General features: G+C 46.2%; 1 protein-coding gene across 1 annotated transcript in view; it reads left to right on the forward strand.

Annotated features, from left to right (window-relative positions):
- Positions 1–3,846: 3,846 nt before the first annotated feature.
- Positions 3,847–18,603, forward strand: part of LOC147664922 (RIIa domain-containing protein 1-like) — a 54,875-nt gene continuing 40,118 nt past the window's right edge. Inside the window, exon 1 of the mRNA XM_086949888.1 lies at positions 3,847–3,972. Within this exon, the coding sequence (XP_086806014.1) occupies positions 3,889–3,972 (84 nt within the window). The 5' untranslated portion in view covers positions 3,847–3,888. The remainder of the gene's footprint in view (positions 3,973–18,603) is intronic.

Consider the following 18,603-nt stretch of genomic DNA (forward strand, 5'->3'; position numbering starts at 1 on the left):
AATTGTATTGCAGTCATTCTACTGTGAAATAGCTTCAGCGCGCGCGCGCGCCTGGCCTGGGCTCAGGAGTATTCAAAGAGAGAAAAACATTTGAATAGGTGGCAAGCAGCAAGAGGTGAAGGGAAGGAGTGAGGGGATCTTATAAAATACAATTCTGCTCAAAATAATTATAATCCTCAGGCACGACCATGCAGAAACGGTACATTTTTAATTGTTTCTGTCCTTCTCACTGATTTCCGCCCAGTCGTAATCCCAGTTGAAAATAGGTAGGAGTGTTCATTTCACATCTGGCATATAAAAACAGAGGCTTAAAAAAGTCATTAAATTAGAAAAACAAAAGGATAATAAATTATAAGTTGAAATAAGTTATCCCAATGCTATTCACTTTTAAATTCACGAAACAGGACTTTCTTTAAACCCGTTTATTAATTTAGGTTGTTATTTTTTTAGTAAAGCATTGTTTTTGTAATAATTTTTTTAAGGAAAGTACTGGAAGTCAGTCATTTTTTTTTTAATAGTCTGACATAGACCCAAAAAGCTAGGATGAATGACAGAAAATTGGTTGGAGACCTTTAGTGAAAGGAGGAGCATTAAATGAAATACTTTGTTTGGCGTATGAAGTAGTTCTTTTCAACACCAAAATCTCATGGGTCTACCAGTGGTGTTGAATGAAGTACTTTTATTAGGAGCTGGAGGTTTGCACTCCTGAGATGTCTAAGAGAACAAGGTGCCTTCATTGGCCTCTGATTGGTGCTTTTGAGGACAGAGCTTCAGAAGGTGATAAGCTTGGAGAGAGATCTGGAAGCAGATATGTACCATTAGAGAGAACTACAGGGGTTCCACCTTGTATGGACAGCCTGCAGAGCACAGATCAGCACAAGTAAAGCAATACCAATGAATAACCCTGGGGGCGAGAGTTGCTGCGGGGTGGGGCGAGAGATGCTAGGATGGTGTACTAGCAGCTAGATCTGCAGCGGGTAAGTTGTGAGGTGGGAGAGGCTGGCATGGGGGTCAAAAGTGAACTTGGAAAGAAAACGTGCAAGGGTGGAGAAGTGGCCTATCAGAGAGGGAGAGGCCAGTCCTGGGACAACATCTGCGTGCAACAGCGGGTTGTAGCTTGTCGTAATCACCAGTAACATATGAGCAGGCCCTCCCTGCTCCCCTTACCTCATCAATACAATAGCCTAAAGAACCTAGAGTTGAAGGAAGCGAGAGCTGGGAGACTATGCTGAGCATGGCCTTGGGACTGAGGGGACAACAGCATGAAGGTTTGAGGGAGCAGCTCTTTCCTGGGGACTGCGCAGTTGAATGGCAGACTGACCCTGAGCTGGAAGCGTTCTGGGGCTGAGATCGCAGCTAGGGCAGACTGGCCATGGGTTCAGCCCCGCCAGTGCTCCGAACCGGAGATTGCAAAGCAAACTGGACTTGAGCATCCAGTACTCCAGGACTGAGATTGCAGGGCAGCATGGCTCTGGCGGCTATTGCTTCAGGCTAGAGATGCAAGGGCAGACTAACTCCAGGCAACCAGCGCTGCACGCCTGAGATTGAGGGGCAGACTGGCTCTTGGCAACCAGTGCTGCACGCCTGAGATTGAGGGGCAGACTAACTCCAGGCAACCAGTGCTGCACGCCTGAGATTGGGGGGCACACTAACTCTGTGCAACCAGTGCTACAGGCCTGAGATTGCGGGGCAGACTGGCTCTTGGCAACCAGTGCTACAGACATGCAGACATGATATTGCGGGCAGACTTACTCTAGGCAACCAGTGCTGCAGACCTGAGATTGCAGGCAGACTAACTCTGGGCAACCAGTGCTACAGACATGCAGACATGATATTGCGGGCAGACTTACTCTAGGCAACCAGTGCTGCAGACCTGAGATTGTAGTGCAGACTAACTCTGGGCAATCAGTACTACAGGCCTGAGATTGTGGGCAGACTGGCCCTTGGCAACCAGTACTACAGGCCTGAGATTGTAGTGCAGACTAACTCTGGGCAATCAGTACTACAGGCCTGAGATTGTGGGGCAGACTGGCCCTTGGCAACCAGTACTACAGGCCTGAGATTGTGGGGCAGACTGGCCCTTGGCAACCAGTGCTGCAGGCCTGAGATTGTGGGGCAGACTGGCCCTTGGCAACTAGTACTACAGGCCTGAGATTGTGGGGCAGACTAACTCGGGGCAACCAGTACTACAGACCTGAGATTGTGGGGCAGACTGGCCCTTGGCAACCAGTACTACAGGCCTGAGATTGTGGGGCAGACTAACTCGGGGCAACCAGTACTACAGACCTGAGATTGTGGGGCAGACTAACTATGGGCAACCAGTACTACAGGCCTGAGATTGTGGGGCAGACTAACTCTGGGCAACCAGTACTACAGGCCTGAGATTGTGGGGCAGACTGGCTCTTGGCAACCAGTACTACAGGCCTGAGATTGTGGGGCAGACTAACTCTTGGCAACCAGTAACACAGGCATGAGATTGTGGGGTAGACTGGCCCTTGGCAACCATTCCTACAGGCCTGAGATTGTGGGGCAGACTAACTCTTGGCAACCAGTACTACAGGCCTGAGATTGTGGGGTAGACTGGCTCTTGGCAACCAGTGCTACAGACATGCAGACATGATATTGCGGGCAGACTTACTCTAGGCAACCAGTGCTGCAGACCTGAGATTGTAGCGCAGACTAACTCTGGGCAATCAGTACTACAGGCCTGAGATTGTGGGGCAGACTGGCCCTTGGCAACCAGTACTACAGGCCTGAGATTGGGGCAGACTAACTCTGGGCAACCGGTACTACAAGCCTGAGATTGTGGGGCAGACTGGCTCTTGGCAACCAGTACTACAGGCCTGAGATTGCTCTTGGCAGCCTGTGTTCCTGATCCGAGTTAGCGAGGCACTGGCCTGGTCTGTCACTTAGCCACTGTCATTTCGGCCATCTGAATTCCCTGCTGGTGCAAACATTAGGAAAAATCTCCTAAACCCAGTATTCCTGACCCTTAACAGCACATAATTTAAACATTAAGTGTGAGAAGAAAACATTTTAAAATGTGTTCTTTATCTGCCTTAACGCCACCTGACTGACCATGAAAGTAACAAAGAGAGAAAGGCAATGTTAAAATGACTACTGATTAGTAAGAATGGTGTCTGGGCCTTTGCAGAATATTAGAAGGCGAACATATAGCCAGTATTTTCTTTGGGAAAAGCAGCCACCAGCATGTCAGTGCAACATACGAAAACCCAGAACAGGAACTCGGCATCCTCATTGACATAGAGTCAAGCTATTACCTGCAAGTATCAAGGGCAGGCCTTTAAGTTAGCCGGGTCCCTGCGGGCCTCATACCAGTTAGTAATAATTAAAAACGGACATTTAAACAAGTCCCTACATTCATGCCTTATACTTTACTGGCAAATAACACTTTATAGATTTCTGAACAATGCATGAAAAAAATGTTTAGGTAATGCATGTTAGCAATATAGCTTCAGTTTATATTTGTTTAACTTAATCTTGCATCAAAATAGTGGTTAGGTGGCACACTATAGGGATCACAGAAATTGAGTGTACTTGTTTAAGCCATGTCCTTAATTGCATAGGCCACGCCCTATAAGAGACCCTCCACTTTTTGCATCCCACTTAAAGCCCTGATCCAGGTCACCTGTGCATACTGGACACAATAAGCTACTGCTTTGTTTTTGACCTTGGGACGTCTTAACCCGGCTGTTTACAACGCTGCAAAACTCAGGGGGGCGATGATTCACCGTCACTAGGCATGTCTGTGGGATGAAAGCAATCAAACACCTCCAATGACGTCAGAGCGGCTGGCTTCAGTCACGTGACTGGCCGGTTCCCATAGCGACGCTGACGCGTCTCGGCCTTCGCTTACCTCCAGAGGACATGGCGGACACGGAGTCTGCGCTGGAGCCCAGCGACCCCGGGGCCCTGAGCCCCGAGCAGCTCGAGAGGCTCCGGGACTTCAAGGTGAGGAGCTGGGAGGGGGCGTCGTGGCGGGAACCCCCCCCCGGCCTGCGCGAGAGCAGCGTGCAAGGGACGAAGCATCATCCCCACCGTCAACCAATAGCAACGGGGAGAGGAGTGACTGACGAGGAAAGCAGCCAATGGGAGCGTTCAGTAGGCGGGATTTGAGTGGCAATAACTACTACGGAAATGTAGTGAGACGCGAATTGGATTCGAGCAGCTGGTTGAATTATTTATTTCGAGCATCTGTTATGGCCAGCATTTACTTGTCAATTCAATCAACGGCTGAAAGGAATATTGTTATTTATAGTTACGGTGATGCAGGGAGACGGGCGTCCTTTCGTTTATGTTTCACTATTGGCGGTTGAGACAGACCTTATTTATTTTATTTATTTATTCATAAAGTTTTATATAGCACTGGCTAGACCTGGAGATATCAGAGCGCTTTACATAAGAATTAGTGTATTACAAGTTACAGGATCAGCGAGTTACAGGTCACATAGTTACAGCTGCCTGGTGCTTCATTTTGATAGATATATTTGCAGGAGCAAGAAGATGACGTTCTTCGGGGTAGTCTGAAAAGCCGGGGTTGCCGAATAACAAGGGTCCCATTTTGATTACCCCACATTTCTCTTTCACCAACCTACCTTTTCAGCTTATTTTATTTACCTCTCTATAATTGGTTCTCATTATCCCCACTTTATCACTGTCTTCCTGCCTTTCTCTTCTTTCTTCCTTTTCTACTTCTCTTTCTTTTAATCTGGGTCAAAGTCTGACCCTGAAATATAGGACCTGCCTCCTGCAAACCCCCCAAAAAGTGGTGCTGCTCACTTCCCTTGGTACTCAGTAATAGGACCAGCAGAACTTTATTATAAGGGTTGTACAACTCCTAGGAGGCGTCCTTAGGCCAGCTCAACCATAACGGACCTCTAAAACCTACACAGCAATTCCATCTGACATCAAAGAGAACCCCAGCGTAGTTATGGACAAGTTAAAACTACACCACACCCCACTCTCTATAACATAAACATTCATAAACAATAAGGGAAAAACTTACACATCGAAATTGTTAGCACTCGGGAAGGGGAGATGAATTACATTGTAAAACTCTTAACATTTACATGAAGTAAATAAGGGGAAAATTAACCATCAGTTTAATGAAAAGAAAACAGAACGTTAATGTGACTCAGTCGCACGATTTGACCTGCAAATCACCGCTCATAATTGTGTAGGCTGTTGGCAGCTCGCCTCACTCTGCCCATGTTGGTCCTCCTAGACTCGTGTTCCCTCACTGCCCCATCACCGCTGCCTCTTTCGGCCCCTGGTTCCCCTCTCTCAGTTGCTCTGCACTAATTCTACATCAACAGCATTACTCCTTTACATCCATCCGTCCCCTCCCTCTGCCAGTTTAGTACTTGCGTCCTTGCAACCAGCATCCCTTTAGTACGACGCCACGCTCCTCCTGTTCCACTTTGGACCAGTGTTGGCTCCTTAAGGCGGAGGAGCGTCGGCCCACTGCTCTTAGAGCAGCTACAACGGCAAAAATCAAACTATTTTAACCCATTCGCTGCATCACAAGCACTACATCGGTAGTGCTGCGCAGGTCCGTTGGCCGACACGGGCCCACCCGTTTCTTCGAACGTTCCGCACTGGCGTGGGACGTTCAAAGCAGTTAAGGCGTTAAAAAGGTTATCGTTTTATTTTTGGTTGTTGCAGGCTGGGTTTGGGCGGAGTGGGGCTTGTTACTCAGGGTGGGAGGAGGAGTGGACTGTGCACACTAAGGGGCCGATTATGATGGCGGACGGACCTGAGTCTGTCCGCCACCATAGAGTAGGAGGGAACCTCCGCATGGCCTGCGGAGTTCCCTCCTGTGCAATTAGGATGTGACCGCCACCCTGGCGGTCACATCCTCTATTTTTACCATTGCAGCGGGTGCGGCTTCAAGCTGCATCCGCCGCAATGGTAAAAATACATACATTGCATTTGTATGCAGAAACGGCAGGCACCGTGCGGTGCCTGTCGATTTCTGCATACAAATGCAGGGGGGTACCATAGGCACCCCCCATGTGCACCCCCCACCACCCTTCACCCAGGGGGCCCGCAACGGGCCCCCGCAGTGAAGTTACACATGCTTTTCCACGGCGGAAAAGCCGCCGTGGAAAAGCATGTTTCACAGCCCATCCTAATCTGGCTGACGGTGTCTGAGAGACACCGTCACCATATTAGAGCTTTTCCGCCACAGTTGTAAGCCAACCACGGCGGGAAAGCTGCGGGCGGAAACCAGGACCCACCAGCCATCCTAATGTGGCGGTGGGTCTTTGGTGGGTCCGTAGAGGATTTTCGGCATCCTCCGGGCCGGCGGTGGCTTCCGCCGGCCCAGAGGATGCGGAAAATCCTCCATCGTAATAGGCCCTTAAGTGCGCATGACTGCTTGGCCGGCCAAAACGGCTGACCAAGCAGTCATGCACACTTTGCATATTTCCTACCAGGCTGTAATGGACAGCCTGGTGGGGAATATGCACAGGCTCCCTGTCCCTATATGAGCGCCGATCCACGGCGCTTAGACCAATCACAATGCTGCATTGCAGCTCTGTTATTGGCTCATGGAAGCCTGTGTGCCGGGTGCTTTCTGCAGCTTCTTCCGGACTGGAGTCAGGAAGAGCAGAGAAGTAGAGGAGAGAGGCGGCCATCGGAAAAGGTAATTAAAAAAAATATATATATTTTCAACCCTCCCCCGTTCCCTCCCAGCCGCCTCTGATTTGGACCATCGTCTGGTTCCATGTAGCATTCTCTTGCTAGAACCTCTGTATTGTATTGTATTGTATTTATTATTTGTATCGCGCAACTGTCACCCTACGGGTATCCTGGCGCCCAAACAGGAAGTAGTCAGATGGAACAACAATACACTGGCTGTCATGACATGTAAAACAGCCGCCAGTTCTATTAAATGGAGTCAAGGGGATTAAACTTTGGCAAACAGCCATGTTTTCAGACTCTTTCTAAATCCAAGCAGGGTGTCAATTTGCCTGATGTTCTGGGGAAGCTCGTTCCACATCCTAGATGCGGATGTGCAGAAGGCTCTGCCTCCCATCCTCGATCTCCTGATTCTGGTGGTTGCTGCCAAACCCAGGCTAGAGGAACGCAGGGACCTGGTAGGCTTATACCAGTTGAGCCTTTCCTGTAAAGGAATAGGACCCGTGTTGTGCAGGGCTCTATACACAATACATAAGGACTTAAAAGCGACTCTACTCCCGATTGGCAGCCAGTGTAGATCTCTGAGCGCCAGCGTAGTGGAAGAGCTGCGAGGTCTTTTAAGTGCCAGCTTGGCCGCTATGGACTGGACTCTCTGGAGCCCCTGTAAGATGTATAAGGGGGCCCCTAGATATAGGGAGTTACAGTAGTCCAGTCTGGCCAGGATCACACTCCTAACCACTAGCGGTCTAGACTCATCAGGCAGAAGGGGCAGAATCTGTCTGAGCGCTTTAAGCAATCCAAAGCAGACACTGATGGTTTTATTGGTCTGAGAGGTCATTTGGAGATCTGCGTCAAACATTACCCCTAAATTGCGCACAGTCTTGACTGGGATGCAAGGATCAGCTCCCGGCGCAAGCCTGATCTCATAGGAAGGTTGCTGACTCAGTTTGGCTGACGAGCAATAGACTACCTCTGTCTTACCCTCGTTAAATTGGAGGGAGTTTATTTTCAGCCATCTGGAGACCCTGCTCATGCAGTTCTGAAAGGTCTCCATGGTCACCGCCTGTCGTCCTTCTAAGGAGAACACCAGTTGGGTGTTGTCAGCGTAATTTATCAAATCTATTCCATAAGATTTGATCATGGGGATCAAAGGCTGCAGATAGATATTAAAAAGAATACGGCTGATCGAGGAGCCCTGAGGTACTCCATGACTGACTGGGGACTTGGAAGATGAAAAGGGTGCTAGGGTCACCATCTGTTGTCTGCCTGTCAGGTAGGATTTTTATCCACCTCAGGGCCTTGCCCTTCACGCCCAGTTTTTCCAGCCTACTTAGCAGAACTGCATGGCTAACCGTATCGAATGCGGCCGACATGTCCAACAGCACCAAGACTGAGGAATTGCCAATGTCGGCTCGCATTCGAAGGTTGTCCAACATGGTTGCCAATGCAGTTTCTGTTCCGTGGCCTGGGCGGAAGCCAAATTGGTTCTTGTCCACTAGACAATTGTCTTCCAAATATCCTGACAGGGATCTGCTGACCAGCCTTTCCACGATTTTATCGGGTAGGGCAGGAGGGATATGGGCCTGAAGTGTGCCGGAATAGTAGGGTCCAGCAAAGGCTTTTTTAGCAGGGGAGTGACCACTGCCTGTTTCCATGCTTCCGGCACTGTGCCTTCCTCAAGGGATTGGCGACAAATCTGATGCATCCAAGGAAACAGCTGTGGCCCATATTCCTTCCAGATCCTATGCGGAAGGGGGTCTAGAGGCGACCCTGATGACACATTATGGGCTAGGGTAAAAAAGAGCTCCTCTGTAAGAGGGATGAAATTTTCCAATGATGACGATATTGGTTTATGTTCCTCTTCTTCTAACTGTGTAGAGGCCCTTGAACCTGTACAGGCCCTGTCCGCTCCGGTCACACTTTTAACCAATCACCTTCCTCAACCAGCCTCCAACACTCATTGTCTTTTTTTGGTCTCACTTCCTTTCTGTATCCCATTCACCATTTCTTTCAAAAAACTAAACAACCAAGTTCGTATTTGCTTCTGTGGCCATTATCAAGAACTGTGATCTACCTGTGACACCATTCACACAAGTGCGGTACAACCACACCAAGTCTTCCATACCTTGTCCGCATCCAAATTACTCTTCGAAGCCTGCCCAGGCACTCCTTTAATGATGTGGTTGCTCTTTCGGCCATGGGCCATAAGACTGGGTGATGCACACTCATCCTGCAGTGTTTCATACTATTCCATTCCAAGAAATGTGTCCGTTCTCTGGGACTCAGTTGAGGCTCATTATCATTAACAAGGGAGCCATTGTGCACCATCCCTCGGCAACCCTTTCCTCAAAACATTAATCTTGCTGGACACGGTTATCTCCTTGACAAACTCTGCGTCCAACCACCTTCTTTGTAAATCGACCATAACCACTGCAAAGCGTGTCGACATTGGTAGGTTCCACATGGGTCCGATAAAGTCCAAAGACACGTATCCAGCGGACACCCAGATCAATCAAATGTTGAACTTTGTCTCCACTTACTTTCAACTTTTCTCCCTCGCTCTTTACGCTTTACATCCCGTCACCCATCGCAACACCTCTTCATATGTCTGCGGCCACCAAAAAGTTTCCTTCAGCTTTCTCAAAGTGCCTGTCTTATATGTCCCTCTTGAGTTGACTGCTTCTGTCTTTGGTGCAAAAGTTCAGGAGGTACAAATCTTTCCCCCCTCATAATTATACCGTCTCCCCATATCACTACTTCTCCCTTTATTTTGAAAAACGGCCTGACTACCATGCTTACACCCCATCCTTTCTCGCTTGCCTCCATCCTTGATCAGAGACCTGTAGGCTACAACTTATAGGCCAGCAAAATACACTGACCTCTGTAATTACTCCTAAAGTAAGTCCACATGACATCAAGCACCCAAGTGAAGTTCCACACAAACTGAACAACTGCACCCACCACTGGCAAAATGAAACACTGTTTCTGTGCTTCTCAACCTGGAAACCATCTCGGCGATGGACAGGGACACTGGTCTTTGTGGACTTAGCCTATCTTAGCATCTTTGGGTGCCATGTTGGATTGTTGCACTGTTGGTCCTCTGTGAGGCCTGATGATTGCACTAGGTTTTGGTGGCTCTCGAGTTGTTGCTCCTGTGGAGTGCTGCCCATAAAGTGCCTATTCCTCGTATGTGCTTCAACCCTTGGGCTGTTTATTTTTCTTCGCGGGTACTTTTTAAAGGTCCATTTCTTGTGGTTGCCCACATTCCAGCTTTCTGAAGCAGGGGCTAGTGTTTGCTCTCACATGGAGGGATTCTGGTATCTTTTCTGCTTGGATATTTTAGGAAGGTGCTGGAAATGTTTACCTCGCCCTCTAAACGTGGTGGTCTAAATTCTTATCAATTAAACTAGAGTTTTTTTCTAGAACTTCTCATCTGACTTCCAATTAAAAATGGCAGACCCATCTCCAGTCTGTATTTAGATGGCAACACACAAATTCAAAAATTCTAAAAGCTGTAGGTAGCTAGAGTAATACACAGCTTAGGCGTTATTCACTGTTGTACAGAAAGTAGGCTGGAAGCACTCTGGAAGAGGTGAGTGTTCAGGACATTTGGTATTTTTTGGTGAATGTCTCATTACTATCTACCTTTTAAATGAGCTCCTTGGCAAATAAATAGGCCTGGGCGAAATACACTGGCAGAATTAGTGTAATTTTGTGTTCCCCATGTTACTTGCAATTTCACTACTACGTCACATTATGTAATTACACACCATTTGCAGTAATAATGTATTGCAAAAGCATGGGATCAACGTGAACAATGGAATGTGAGCGGCTGTTCTTTGCAGTGCTTTTGAATTTTTGCAGCATATTTTAAGAGAAAAATGCAAATTCCGAGGACACAAGAATGCATTTTGTGCTAAAAAAAAGCGTCATATGCCCGTTTTACATTTTGCATAATTATTCGTAATTTTGGATAATTCAGCCACACTTTCATACAGTTACGCAAAAGCAATTTACGCGCACCTCTATGAATAACCCATCATAATTCGTTTTTTTGGTGTTTTTTTTATTGTTGGTTTTGGAAGCTAAATATCCTCAGAAATGAACGAAATGTAGGTTTGGATGTGTGGGTAATAAATATTGCCAATATATATAGCACATGGTACAAACCAAACTGCCTGTGGTAGGTGTTCCCAAATGCAGGCACTTTCTACAAGCGGCCGCGGCCTGTACAGGTAAGAGCGGTGGAGCCTGGTTTGAGGGAGGGGGGGGGGGGGGGGGTTATTTCGACAGATGATGACAAGGGAAAATTAAATACCTAATTATTTTTTGCTCGTCGTCTGTGGCGACCCCCCTCACTGGGCTCTACCGCCTTACCTGTATGGGCCGCCTCACCACTCTTACCTGTATGGGCTGCTTCACCGCTCTTACCTGCAAGGGCCGCCCCATCGCTCTTACCTGCATGGGCCGCCCCACCGCTCTTACCTGCATGGGCCGCGGCTGGTCTACAAGTGTATTTTACCACATCGGAAAGATGCACATGTGAGTCGGGCGCCAGGATTCAAACCTGCGCTCCTGCGTGTAATATGCAGAACACTGCAGCAGGTTAGCTATTGTACCATTTGCTTGCAAGGGTGTTTTGTTGTTAACTCACTGTATGCGTAAAGCTATTACACAGCAATGCCCCTCCTCCACACACTACTTCATTCATACTCTGGCGTGGAATCCCCCTTTTTACTGAGCTACTGAAACTAGAGCAGAAGCGTCACCAGCGCAAGCGGAGGCCATTAATCTTCCCCCCTCCTGCCGCTTATCAAAATGACTTGCATAAATATGTAATTTCAGTCCCTGCAGATTCACCCACTTACATTTATCTTCACCTGAGGCAGACAGCTGAGGTGTAAGCGGGGGATTTCAGGCCAGGCCTGAGGGACTGCGTAGTAATTAGCACACTTCCTGCACAGAAGACACAGTGATGCGCTGGCGGCGCGTTCCCGCCCCTCCGCTTCCCAGGGATTTTTTTTTTCCTCAACGTTGGGCCTAGTCTGGAGAGGGAGGCTATTTCTGAGAAGGTTGGGAGCCCGGGGAAGTGGTTCATGGCAACGGTATACTGCTTCGATTACTTACCGGTAATTGCATTACTCTGAGTCCTTCTCTCGCGTACGTTCCTAACGACATGAGGCCTACATGCGTCTCCCGACCCTTTCCCAAGCATAAAAGCTCCTCCCCTTTCATACATCCTGTTTCGTCAATAAGCCCCAAACAAACAGTTGGCCTGGACACACAGGGCCAGGAGGGAGGTAGGAATCTAAGCGAGAGAAGGACTTGGAGTAATGCTATTACCGGTCAGTAATCGAAGCATTACCCCCTCGTCCCTCTCGCTTAGATTCCTAACAACGTGGATGAACACAAGCCAAGAAAAGCTAGGGTAATTGAGCACGTAGAAGAAATGTTCTTGAACAGCTGCCCAGTCCACCCACTTCTACGCTGGTATTTGAAGAAGCCGGGCTAGTAATGCGAATGCTACCACTTTGGCAGACGTTGCGAGAGCGGCTCTCATCCACGTCATTGAGGCAATTCTTGCCCTGCTCACCTGGGGAACAGGTGCAATTGTAGTGAGCATTCCAGTTTATAAAGTGAGCACCATTGGCACAAGTGTTGGTTGCACTTGCATTAACCAGGGAGCAGTGTTGTCTTCAGAACCCCTGTGGCCAGCCCCACATGAACTGCACAGAGCCATCAATCTCAAAGTTTGTACAGAACCCTCTGTCATAGCAGGGTATTTGGTAGCAGGGGTCTTGAAACTGGCATTGGTCAGCAATAGGCCTTGGGCCGCACCACACAGGACACTGATCTGTTGGAGTACCTGTTACACTTGCCCACAATTTCGCAAGGCCGTTTACCATCCCAGCATTGCAGGCATGTAGGTTGCCTCAGCTGAAAAGTGCACCGAAGCTCCCCGCAGCCCTACCGAAAGCGCCCCTAGAGAAGCCTGGCATTCTCTGCTCCAGGTCACCCAAGAGAACGCCGGCGACCCAGAGAAGCACCGCACTCCCTGCAACCCGGAAGTGCTGCAAAGCACCAACGACACACACACTTCCGGTGGTTAAAGACCATAAGAATGGTTCCCCCGTCGCCTACTGGAGTGCCCCAATCCTGGCAGGCACCTGTGAGAGATGTTCACCGCTGGGCCAGAGGGGGTAATGACTAATAGGGAAAATGGGGACTGCTGCTAGAGGCTGTGCCAGTGCTTAATTTATGCCAGTGTTTGCAGGGAGTGGGTGGGCGCCTTCACTCATTTTTGGGGACTTGGATGTATTTTTCATCATGAGACGTTGATGCAGAAAAAGGGAGAAATGAGGAAGAGACTGGAAAACAGAGGAAGCAAGAATGAAAACCTGCAAGAGAGAGGTAAATCGAAATTGTAGGGTAGTGGAAGAAGTAAGTATGAGGTGAAATAAAGCCTTGCGGGGAATGAGATTTTGGTATCAATTTATAATCAATTTAATAGTTTATCTCATTCGTAAAGTTTGGACCGCTCGTATCTGTCATTGAGTAAAAGACCACCCCCACACAGGTTTAGTCATCCCCATTAAATGACGCCACTCCGAAGAACCACTTACAACTGATAAAGTTTAAGTATTTTTATATAAAAGTCAAATCTGAATGCAAATTACAATTCTCTCAGGATAAATCTCAAAGTATACAAAGAATACAAAATCAATTCCAATCTCAGCAATTTAAAGCTTCGATGTAGAGTGGTTCCCTTGCGTCATCTACAGAAAGAAAATAATCAAGTTACATCTGTCCCTACTCTATACTAGGTGACATCCCTACTTCGCAAGTTTCTTCCCTAAAAAGGTGTCAGCAGTTTGACTTCCAAAGAAGTTCAAACTCTCTTAACCTCTAAAGGTAACTTAAGTTTAAGAAGCAGTACCCTCTCTGCCTACCCATCCGCTCTTCTAAGGGTCCTCGGCCTACTGCTCCCTTGCGCTCTGATCTCTCTCAGCGCATCTGCTCAAGGCATCTACCCTTGCCTTTGCTCTGAGCAATTCACCTCGCTGTTCCTAATCTCCAATTGCTACCTCCTCCCCGGGGTGCTGTCCCTAAAATACACAATCACAGTGTGGGTGAAACGCCCCTTGACGCCCACCACGGACTTTCCCCGATGATGTCAGTTTCTGGCTCTTTCCATTGCTTCATCTCTTCGCGTCGTCCGTTAGGTTGACCCTTCTCCTTAGATGTCATCTTCATCTTCTCGTTGGCGACTTTTAGTTGACACTTTCATCCAAAGTCAGATAACCTTAAACAAGACCTTAACATTACAACTCTTTCTCTGACCTTACGAGATCCTGTGAATGGTCATCCAAAAACAAAGTTCAAATTCCAATCGCCTCCTCTCATGTTTAGGCAATAAACTTTGTTCGACATTTGTCACCTTAAATCTAACAAATGCTAGACTCTTCGGCTCGCACCTTCATGTAAAGACTATTCACGACTCCTGCGAGCCTACTAAATTACATACATTGTACTATGCTCCTGCGAACTCTTGGTTAGTCAGGTTATAATCACAAATGACCTAAACTCTTCTAACATTCCTACAACTTCTTCTACACAATATAACCTTTAACATACATTCATATGTGAACGCTTTTAGCAAATACGTTTCTTCTACACGAATACGACTTTACATAGAATATAAAGTTCACACAGAATATAATCTCACACCTAGAATATAAACCCTATACATGGAACATAACTTTATATTCTCATTGATTACATCGTTATGTGTATGCTCCTTGCACGTTTCTTCATTTAAAGTTACACACGTACATGAATTCTACTCTGCACGTTCCACTGTTCGTAGGCATTTCTATATTAGCCCACTACGTATACGGCCTTCTAAATCCAATACATTCTAAAGTGAATACAGTTATACATTTCCTATACCATGATATCATTTTAATTGACTTTATGCTATAGTCATCAATTCACATTACGATATGCATTTCATTCCCACGTTACACAATATTCCTACGTTTATAATAGATACGTCTAAATATGACTATGATATACTTTATGTTCAAATTGCGCTCTCTCAGTTCCCCCCTTTGATGACTTTTAGGAGTCATCACTAAAAGCAATTTGAATAACACCTTTCAAACCGAACTAGTTACATCATTTCCTCTTTTCATCATTTCAAGTGCTCTCAAACTTTTATACTGTTGATCTTGTAAAACAGCTAATCTCCTTTCTTGATCTCTCATCGATCTTTGTAACTGGTTCGACCTATACCATTTATATAGTTTCACAGATCCTAACAATGAGATTATACAAATTAATACTATTAATACAGGTTTTAATATATACCATATAATACTTTTGCCAAGGTTAGCAAACCAACTCCCAACTTTTCCTACTCCATTACCTACTTTTTCCCAAACATTTATTTTTGTCAAATCTTCGATTTCTCGGTGAATCTGTGTAATGTTTCTTATAACCTTCTCAAGTGGTTTTGAATTATCAGGAATATAAGTACAACATTCCTGAACCTTCAAAGATTTACAAACTCCGCCTTCTTTTGCTAATATCACATCAAGAGCAAGTCGATTCTGAAGAACCATTGCTCTGATCGATTGCATCTCACCTTCTATTAGCATTAATGATCTTGCAGTACTTGCAGATAATCTATCTACGACTGTAGCTAGTCTCCTGATCTTAACATCGTTAAGTATTAAACCCAACATCGGAAACATCGCTCCAAATACATCTCCTACTACTTCTGCATCACCTACTTCCCTTTTCATTCTTGTCGAAGCCTTTCTTTCTATTATCGCTAAATCCTTTGCATGATATATTTTGGGGAAGACAATTGCCAAGTAACACGAACCATACCAATTGTCAGGCAGTTTTACATAGGCACTTCTCCCACACACAAAATATACATTAGGAATAGCTTGCATCCCTTTCATAAAATCCTTCGTGTAGTACTCTAATTTAAAAGAGTGCTCGCAACTAACTTCACCTACAAATTCACTCTCATAATATGTCTTGCTTCGAGTTAAACATAACTTTCCTTTCTGCGTTCTATCCAGTGCTATTGGACCATTGCTACCTTTCTTTTTATGTGCCTTCTCTTCTTCGGTCCAATCAGTTTTCCATTGTCCTGACATTTTTAAAATTTTCTGCCTTCTGTATCGATCATCTACTTGTCCTATAAACTTCTTTTCTACCTCTGACACTTTGCAAGTCAGATTATTTCTGCGTGCATATGATGTATCTAACGTATCCCAAGGAAGAAAGAATTTGGCTAGTCTATCCTCCTTTTTGTAATAGTCCCACTTATTCATTTGCTTATAATTCGGAACTTCAGGCAGTACCGAATCATAATTCGAAAAGTAGTACTCAAATCCTTCTCTACCATAAAATATACTAAGCAGTAAGCTACATGTTATCCCATAAGTCAATGGGAGATGATGATATCGAATGCCCTCATCTACAGAAGCCGGCAATTGCATACAAACGTAGCAATCTTTGGCCTCCATGGCATCAATATACTCGTATAATAATTTTGCATATGCGTTTGACCTAAAGTTTCCCTGTGACTCATCTACGTGTAATCTACGAGTTTCATCTGCTAGTAACGCCTTTTCACGTATGACATTGCTCTTCTCCTTCTTTCCCACAAGAGCAGTTTTCAAAGTCGTTACAAATTTTTCATTTGCTATTTCTATATCGTTTTCATGTCCTACTATGTATGATATTGTCACTACTGTAATTATGAGAAATATCACTATCGCTATAAGTGTACCTATTATACATCTAGCTTTTCTGTTTGGGTTGCCGTTCTCCATGTTGTCAAAACAGCGTGACTCCTTCCTTTGCGAAAAAGTTTATCAGTTCAGTCCTTAGTTTGCAAAGTTCTTTTCATCAACAAAAGTCTCTTTTTCGCAACAATGTCTCTTTATTTTTAACACCAGACAACCCTAACTCTTCTCCGTCCTCTAAATGTAAACCCTAATTTTATTTTTCTTTCCACTCGGCGCTAGGTTATCTTCTTCTTTATAGCTTATATACAAAAGTCTCTATGCATCAATAATTATTCTCGTACCTGCAGCTCTTGCAACCAGTTCCAATAACTCAAAACGAATGACTTTGTCTTCTTCCTCTGATATTTGATGACCAAATGTTGGAAATTGTAATCTGTTCAACACTAAATCCTTAATCCGACTCAAGTATGGGGGTATGGGAAGTGTGAAAGTCAGTAACCCCTCAGTCTCGAGTCCAGGCGTCAACATCCATATCTCCACTGCCACAAATGGATCGAGATCGATTACTTTCACACTCTTCACTCTCCCAGATTTCTGTCCCCAAGACATCTGCTAGATAAGTCCACTCTGGGGTGGCGTACCTCCTGCAGGGCACACGTACCCTTCTCGACCTTCGTGGACTCTCAGTTCCTGAGTCTGTCGTTTCTTCCTCCTGATCCGATTCTTCAGCGATCGGAACAAGAGTTCTTTCTTGCTTTTCTTCCGAGCTTGGCCTTTTCTTTCTTTCTGGCCAACTGGCTTCTTCACTCCTTGTTCTTCTGCTCCTTGTTCTTGGACCAGTCTCTTGGTCACTCTCAGTTTGTTCAGTATCCGATTCAGTCTCCCAATTGCTTTCTTCTCCTGAGGCGACTTCGGTCTCGCTAGTGTCTTGACCTTCGTCGACTTGTTCCAACACAGGTTCAGCCTCTTCGATCACCTCCACAGCTTGGCTTTCCCCCTCTATGGCTTCTCCGCTTTCCGCCGGATTCTCATCCGAGAGAGGAGCTGTTTCTTCTAGAGGTGTTGGCACTCTTCGAGTGTGTGAAGCATGTATCCAGTTTGGCAAGCCTCCACACTTCACCGCTGTGTTCGTGACAAGTATGACTTGAAACGGTCCTCTCCAGCGCACGTCTAAGCAGTTCTTCCTGACATGCTTTTTCACCAAGACCCAGTCTCCAGGACTCAGGTCATGGCACAAGTCTTGTGCTGATGGAACCTCTGCAGCCTGGACCTGGAGGGACACAGAATTAATGGCATCAGATAGTCCCTTGCAGTAGTCCAAAATCAAGTCGTCTGTGATGTTCACTAGCGCTGCAGTCGGAACCGATGGCAATCTCATAGCTCTCCCCATTAGCACTTCATGTGGAGAGAGACCTGTTTTCCTATCAGGTGTGCTACGTATGCTCATAAGAACCACTGGAAGTGCGTCTGGCCAACTCAGGGATGTCGATGAACAAACTTTAGCCAGTCTGGACTTTATTGTACTGTTGATTTGTTCTACAATCCCTGAAGCTTCGGGTCGATAGCTGCAGTGTAACTTCTGATCAATATTCAAAGCTGAGCACAACATCTTCACTATTTCGCTGTTGAAATGAGTTCCTCTGTCTGATTCCAAAGAGGATGGCACCCCAAACCTCGGTATTAACTCTCTAAGTAACAGTTTCGCTACTGTAAGTGTATCGCATCTACGTGTAGGGTAAGCCTCAACCCATCTAGAAAATATGCAGACAATCACTAAAACGTATCTGAGTCTGTTACATGGAGGCATTTCTATAAAATCAAGCTGCATTCTATTGAAAGGCCCCCCAGACCTTCCTATATGACTCAATGTAACTGGTGTTCTCTTTCCCACGTTTAGTTGCTGACAGATCGCGCATCGCTGACATACTGCTTCTGCCGCTACTCTAAACTTAGGATTAAACCACGTTTGTCTGAATACTCTCACCATTGCATCTCTTCCTATGTGTGCTGATCCATGCAATTTCCTTGCCATTGGACTAACAAGCTCATTTGGTAAAACTGCTCTCCCATCGGCAGAAACCCAAAAATTCATCTCGCTTTTCTCACAACCCGCTGTTTCCCAGCCCTTTTTCTCAACATCTGGTGCATTCTCTTGGACACTCCTTAACTC

This window comes from Lissotriton vulgaris, unplaced genomic scaffold (genome assembly GCF_964263255.1).
Source record: "Lissotriton vulgaris unplaced genomic scaffold, aLisVul1.2 SCAFFOLD_1642, whole genome shotgun sequence".
NCBI classification, from domain to species: domain Eukaryota; kingdom Metazoa; phylum Chordata; class Amphibia; order Caudata; family Salamandridae; genus Lissotriton; species Lissotriton vulgaris.